Source organism: Natator depressus, chromosome 3 (assembly GCF_965152275.1).
Source record: "Natator depressus isolate rNatDep1 chromosome 3, rNatDep2.hap1, whole genome shotgun sequence".
In the NCBI taxonomy this organism is placed as follows: Eukaryota; Metazoa; Chordata; order Testudines; family Cheloniidae; genus Natator; species Natator depressus.
Window position 1 is genome coordinate 188,915,241 of NC_134236.1, and position 8,057 is coordinate 188,923,297.

The 8,057-nt window shown below is 38.4% G+C and overlaps 1 protein-coding gene across 3 annotated transcripts in view; it reads right to left on the reverse strand.

Annotated features, from left to right (window-relative positions):
• Window positions 1-474: 474 nt before the first annotated feature.
• Window positions 475-8,057, reverse strand: part of BCL11A (BCL11 transcription factor A) — a 102,198-nt gene continuing 94,615 nt past the window's right edge. For all 3 annotated transcript variants that reach the window (XM_074949511.1, XM_074949512.1, XM_074949515.1), the window contains exon 4: window positions 475-4,707. In XM_074949511.1, coding sequence (XP_074805612.1) covers window positions 4,606-4,707 — 102 coding nt within the window. In that variant the 3' untranslated portion in view covers window positions 475-4,605. The remainder of the gene's footprint in view (window positions 4,708-8,057) is intronic.

Below are 8,057 nucleotides of genomic sequence, written 5' to 3' on the forward strand. Positions count from 1 at the left end.
TAAGATGAACAATGCATTTTCCTGGCAACGTAAAAGTAATGAATAAATAGCATATTAAGTAGAATGATCTCAAAAAGCCAAAGAAGAATCCCATTTCAATTCACCTTTCCCTGAAGTTAATAGTTATTCTGCCACCTTCAAACACAAAACTAAATATTGTCAGTGACAGGATTCAAGTATTGCTACTGGCTATTTAGAGTATCTAGCAGGATGTGATGTGAAGCAGGAATCAAAATGAAGTGTGGTTTTTGTTGTGTTAGTTTTTTAAAATCCTGTTCACGGGTTCTAACAGGATACATAATCATTTCACTCATTTGAGAGAAACATGGTTTAATAAGTGGCCAATTTTATGCTTGCTTTCTGCCCCCCCCCCCCCAAATTTACTGTTGGAAAATTATATAACCTGGATGCTTCTCGATTCCTAAATCAATGTAATTTGAAAGCAGAATTTAAGTAAAACTTCACAAATGTGTTAACCTTTCTGCATTTTATTATCATGAGACTGTCTTTAAAAATAAAATACAGCACAGACAAAATGCTTGCACATTGAAAGAAGCTTTTCAAACTAAAACCAAAGCTAAACTGTCTAATTTCCATATATCTTGCTCATTTCAGACCATTACAGCATGTTGGATTGAGTAACAAAAAGAGCTTTTAAATTTGGTTCTTAAAAGTGAACTGCAGCACTTCTAAAATAAATATAAAAATTGTTTAACATCCTAAATCTTTTAACAGTAGATATGTGCAGACTTTAAAATTATGAATACATTTTAATACAAAGCACTTGAAAATCATTTCATCTTTAACTTTCAGCTCAGGACCTGAGTTCAAGGTTCTGGGTTTCTCCTGCAAGAGCTGATTGTGCAGTATATTGTGCATTTCTAATACGTGAGGTTTTTTTTTTTTCTTCTTTTAAAGAAAACAGAGCAACCTTGAGCTCTTCTGCTAACAAGCTGCTGTGCATTATTTTCCCCACTCTTCATACACAGACACAGCCAAGGACTCTGGGCAGGCTAGCCCAACAGTCAACTTCCCGTCCTAAAAAGTTCTATCATTAAAACTGTCCTCACAAGGCATCCAAAGCCCCACAGGCCAGGTGCTCAGCTGGTGTAAAGCCACATGGCTCCATTGGTTTCAGTGGTGCTACACCAATTTCAATGGAGCTCCTCCGATTTATACCAGCTGAGAATATAGTCCTAATGCACATGATTGCAATACAGATGGTCTTACACCGACTGAAGAAGAGCCTAGTGCTTCATTCCAGCACGAGGTGTTTGTAAATGGTATCAGCACTCGCAGGTGAAACATGGAACCCTGAGCTCAGTTCTTAACAGTTACTAAAGCTTTCAACATGGTTGGTACATATATTTATAATCTTAAGGCAACACATGAATTCTGCAAATGACTTAAAATCTTAAATGGGTTTTTTTTTAATTCGTTTGAAAAAAAAAAAAGAAAAGAGAATTTAACAATTTCACTTCACCTTCAACTCAGTAGGAAAGTATTGTTTCACTTTTGTGTCTGTGCCCAGCAGAACACAATCAGAGCATTGCTTGTGTTACTTCTATTTATTTGAATTCCTCCTAGATAGGGTAAAAATACCTGCTAGCCATCTACTTCTACCAACTCTGTATGGTAGCAATGGGCCCCCTTTCTACTCTTAGTTACACTGGTATAAATCCAGAGTGAAATAAGTGACCTACTCTGGACTTGTACTGCTGTGACAGAGAGTTACAGGCTCAATGTTTCCACAATGTCCTGAAACAAACTATGAACTGAGCTTTGTCTGCTCTTGGCATGTTGTGACATGTAAAAAAGTCACACAATCTTCTGAAATTTTTCAGGTAAGTATGTACTGAAGGATGTTTAAAAACAGATTATTGATTTAATGGTTTATAGCTATATAGAACTGTAACCAGCCATTCTGCAAATCTGTATTTAGGGGACCCAATTCAGTACAGTACTCTAGGGAAAAGAGAAGAGTTACTCCACTGCATAGTGCTCCAGCTATGCAGTGGAGTAAAATTGACCCATATGCCACATTCTGAAACAGCCATGCCAGTGAGAATGCAGCTGCCTAGCATACCCTGATGTGGAAGTGGTTTGAGGCTGCCGTAGGAGAGGCCAGCAGCTGATGGGAATTGTTAACTCCTTTGCACATGAGGCATAATCAATCAAAGATGTAGGACGTGCTGTTTCAGTGCTCAAAAAACTCCTCGTAAACAGGTGCAGAGCAATGCACAGATATGGAGCAAAATGGGTGCCATTTTTGACACGCCTAGTTATGGTATAAGGATTGATCTGATCTGCTGAGGTTATGCTGCACATCAGAGCCTGATCAACTATGGTCTATACTACCGTACTGGGGAGTGAGGGCTACATCCATTATTCAATATGTAATCCTGCCTGTATTTTCACCAGCTGAATTTGCTCAACATTGGTCATCAAATTTGGACCTTGGGGTAAGGGCCATGCCTGTTGACAAATCTCCTTGCCAAAGTCCCCCAGGGAAGAATGGAGGGGTCCCAGCAGGGGCTGCTATTGGGCCAAGTGTATTACTAATGGTTCTGATCTAATTCAGCTGCAAGCACAGACATTGTCACTAGTTCAGAATGTGGACTAGGAAGTCTGAACCATGACATTTTTGCCATTGGAACAATTCAGCCTAGTCCCTACCTGTTTTCCCAGCATCTACATGCTGAGACTAAATGCAAAGTTACTTTAGCTCTCTCTGGCAGAATTTAACCAGAAGCACTGCATACGTGGCCTGCTTCTGTGGCTGCACAGCTGCCATTACTGTGTACCAAGTGGGGCCATCAGAGAGCGTGTAACCCATGGATTACTGATCCTAGAATCCATAACACCTCAGAAGAAACAGTAATAGTCTGTTGTATCAATCCCTATTTATACACGGTCATCCACAGATCACTGATAGTCTATTGGCACGGCTCCATTAATGCAGTGGTGTGCACAGACGCTCATGCACTCTGCAACTACGAGTCTAAAGTCCTTTACAAAAGTTTTGTTACAAAAGTGACTGTGCTTGTGCTGTAACCACTCTCCTAAACTAAATAACATTTATAGATTTTTTTTTTTAAATGACCCAAAGGTGCTATTATTTTATCTATTTTGCAGTTTCACGGGCAAAATAGCAGGCTGGCCAAATTTTCACATTCAGCTTTGAAAAATAAATAAAAAAGCAAGTAACAATAATTAATAAATACAAATAACTTTGTCACCTGATCTGAGACCCTGCATGGTAAAGTTCTACCTGGTATAAATTTCAGGGTGGTTTTACATGAAAATAAGATGATGGCACAGCTTGACCTGCAGCATCAGGACTTAACCAAATAAAGGATTCACATCAGCACTTAGGCCTGATCCTATAACCCTTATCACACATGGTCATCAATAGAATATACTGAATTCAGTGGTACAATCTGTGCCCCCAATTCAGGAACGTACATATGCATGTACTTAAGTCCCTAATAGTCATATGAAAGTCAATAGGAGCACTCACATGCACAGAGTTAAGCAAGTGTCCAAATGCTTTATTAGATCCAACAGGATTTGAGCACGTGCTTAAAATAAGCTTGTGGTAACTGCTTTCCAGAATAGGGCTACTTGCACAAATAAAGGATAACTGTAACAAAGATCAATCAATAACCACAGGGGGCTTTTTGTGTGGGGGTGGGGGTTCAACTTTTCTTGGAGCTTACAGCATCACCATAATGAAATTATTATTCTCCTGGAAACAGTTAGCTTTTTGGACAAACAATGACAAATTGAAGTATGCTATGGATCATCCCCTCCCCCCGCGCAACCTCAAAAATACATATTTTAACAGCAGAAATACAACACAGTAGGCATTATTCAATGGTATGCAAATGATAAGTTAGACAGTTAGGAGACCCCCCACACTTCAGCATTAATAAACAACCACACTAGTTCTACATTAATTATAGTGTTGCAATAACAACGCTTTGCATTTTTAGTTTTCTTTGAAATGTATGCCATCTATAGATGGATAACTTCTTGTGTGTATATGGGTTTTGTTTTCTTTTTTAATCACAACAGTTGATTTTATGCAGTGGATATGGTACTACAAACGTCATACCGGCTGCATGGTCCTTGTTAGCATTAAAAATTAAAGAGCAAACAAAACCTAAAGCACCAACATTTATTATGTCAAGTCTCCCCCTTGCCCCCCTCCTTTATTTATTTATTTATTTATTTATTTTTGCTATTTGTTAACATTAGCCGCACTTAAAAAGATGGTGTGTAATGTATAAGAACAACAGGCTGGGTTCTCCACACTGTATCAACATATACTCAAGAGGGCCTTTTCCCAATGGCATGGAAGCCAGTCAAAGCCATTGATGATCGATAAGCCCTTGATGGTGGGTTGTTTTTAAAAAAAAGAAGTGTTTTATTCTATTAAAAATATATATAACATAGTCTTGCAGGCAGGCAGGCGGAAGGAGCCTGTTGGATGCTGCCTTCGGACGGTGACGTCTGAAGTTACTGTCAGAAAGCATCGCAAAGCTAGCAAGATAACGGACCACATTCAGATGTCATGTACATGGTGCACATTCCCCGTGTGCTTCACATTCTCTCAGAATTTAAGCGGTCTCGAGCTTCCATCCGAAAATTGCCACACGTCACGAGTTCCCTGGGCACTACGCCAAGTGGGGGTGTGTGTCGAACCTAGAGAAAGGATGGGGACAGAGGAAAAATAGGTGTAACACAGCCCAAAAGGTAAATTCTTCCCCCCGCCCCCATTTTTTTTTTTTTTTTTTTACAAACTGCAACTTGAATTGCCAAAAGAGTATGTAATGAAATGGACCCCGGGTTCATGATCTTAGTCCATACTCCTGCCATCCCACCAAGAATTCAAACTCCCACATCACACATGCATGGGAATGCTTCCAGCACAGCAAAAATACAGATAGCACAAATAACACTCCAGGGGGCAAATCCTCCAGTCTTCACTACGACTTAACTCAGTTGAAACACTGACTGACTCCAGTATTCCTCCCCCACCCAACAATCCTATTGACGGATGCCAGATAGAGCACAGCAAATATTTTTTGATATACCACAAGCTGTACAATTTGCAGAGACTCTTATGTCACTGAATTCAATTGCATTTGAATAACAGTGCAACTTATAGGGTGTACTGTACCTGGTGAAGTGTGAAATAAATGCTTGAGCCTTACAGGCCTGAGCCAATGTTCACTGAAGTAAGTGGGAGGTGTTCCATCGACTTCATTGGCATTGAGTCAGGCCCTAGCTGTGCAAGATGGAAAAATAAATGTTTCCCCGTAGCTGAATTATACAGTGATATGCAGGCAGTGTAAAGGCCAGTCACCAATTATATATTGTACTAAAAGAAACAATAGGCTAATGAACAAACTGCTCATGAGCAAATGAACAAACTGCCCCATGCTCAAGAGCCTGCATGCACGACCTGTGGCAATGGCAGAACCAGAGATGCATTAAGATCAATCTATACATACCGACCACAGAGTCAGTTTCTATTGAAATTGCCTCATAAATGTTTGAGTGTGTAGCTGACGGGCAACTCATGAGCTACTTATCAAGCTTAAATAAGAGGGCCATATCGTAAATGGGTATAAATTAAAATAGCTCAATTAAAGTAAATAGCACTAGCCTGATTTACACCAGATAAAAGTCCAATTCTATGTGTTTCTGAATTTAATTTGTATTAAAATGAAAATAAATAAGCTTGAGTTTTTCAAATGAGCCTAAATGAGTTAGGTACCTAGGATGGGTTTTAAAAAGTGCCTAAGTAATTTAAAAGCACAAGTCCGATTGAAAGCCAATAAGACTTGTGCTCCTAAGTCGCTTAAGCATTTTTGAAAAATCCAACCGCTCTTACTAACTTTCAGTATTGATGAGAGTTGGGCATCTAACTTCCTTAGACTCTTGAGCAGTGCCAGTCAAAATATATACATCTGGATTTGGGAAACAGTGGCTTCCTTTCATGACTCCAGTGACATGCCTGCCAGGCAGTATCGTACTCACAATCCATAATATAATTTTCCCACACTTTCACTGTAAATGGTTTCCAACCTTTGCAGGGAAAAGAACTAAAATAACAGCTGGTATCTTTTTTCTTTTTATACAAACTCTGCACTTCGATAAACCCTGAAACTGTATCTCATCAGATATGCCAAAGCCTTCTGAATGTCAAGCAAAGACATGGTATCACTTATTCCTGTATTTATCTCAGCTCTTGGAAATAAATATGAAACATCTGTAGCCTAAATTCTTGCTATTGTTTCAGTCTCTTCATTATACAAATTACTCAATTTGGAAGATATTAAATACTAATGGCAAAGGCATCTGCGCAGTAAAGATACATTCCTCTTCTGAAGTTGATTGGTTTTGATATGTTATCAACTGCAATACTATTACCCAAATATTGTTCTTATTTATTGAGACATCTTTCCACAGAGAGTTAAATATAAAAAGTTTCTTGGGACAGTAGGTCATGCTTGTATGGAATGTTACAGCAGCTTAAGAACACATTATGGATGCCATATAAATCTGTTTCAGAATTCTAACAAACTTGAACGGGCCTCAATGGTTCATGGTTTTATAACACCATTAATTTATCACACAGTTAGAAAATGTTACATTTTGTATTACTATTTTTGCTTTAGTGTTTAGGCTACAACATGTTGTCATTTCTAAGTTATGTTCTTGTTGGCTAGTTTTTGAAGTTATTTAGGTGACGCTGTATATAATCTCTTAATGTAGGGGGTTCCTCAAGTACAGTGCTTATGCTGCATGTGTGTAAGTTGGAAATGAAGTGATGTGCCCAATGGATGTATCTAGCTTTTTGATAGAAGTGTATAAATCAAATGTTTTGTTGCAGATTTCTTAAAAAAATCATAGCATATTTTTCATCTTTAATTTTTTAGCAATATGTACTGTATGTGATATATCACATATCCATCTGTATACCTAGACAGATAGCTAGCTAGCTATAGACACACAATTATTTTATATGTTTAACATGTTATAATGCAACATATAATGAAAATATTACTACTATATATGTGTGTGTTAGAATTCAACTTAAAACAAAGACATAATTGTTATGATTGCTTCATAGACAGAACAATTAAAATAAGTCCTGTATATAAAATCTCTACTGCAGTACTAACAACTACTAAAAAAAATCAGGGGAGAGAGAGAGAGAGAAAGACTGAACTCTTCGTGGACATTTAATGGCACTGGATCAAAAATCATGTTGTTAAATAGCTGCAAAGTACCTGTCTGGTACCAGTACCTTGAGTTTAGACACAAGGACTGTACCTCTGAGACATAAAGATCACAACAAAGTACTGTTTTGTTTACAGTTATTTGTCTTGTCCCAGTCAACATGTTCATCTTCGTCCTCCCCTTCATCGTCAAACCTACTATAGTGAATATTTGCTAGTACCCAAGAGGCAGATTCTGATCTCAGTTCCACTGGTGTAAATCCAAGGTCATTCCATTTAGGGGCTCTATCCTGCAAGATGCTGAATACTCTAGCCCTGATCCAGCAAAGCATTTAGCCACGTGCTTCATTTTAAGCATATGATTAGTCCTATGGAAGCCAATGGGAAGACTTGCGTGCCTAAAGTGAAGCACTTGCTTAAGTACCTTGCTGACCTGGAGACATATTTAGATGCATTAGTGGATCCAGGCCAGAGTGCTCAGCATCTGGCAGTATCAAGCCCCAAGTCAATGGAATGACTCCGGATTGACCCCTGTGGAACTGAAATCAGTATCAGGCCCCAATTTATCTTATATATTTTTTCAACCATTTTACACACCTGTTCAGACAGGGTAGGGAATAACTTTCATTTCTCCTGTCCTTAAATTAAAGGGAGCTTTATTTGTCTCTCTCAGCAAAAGAATACATGTTAATATTTTCTTAGCAAAAATGTCCTCTAAGGAGACGCTGGGCAAAATACAGGCAACAAATGATGCCATCACAAAAAGACAACATAACAACTTTAGGGTTTTACAGAAATAATAAA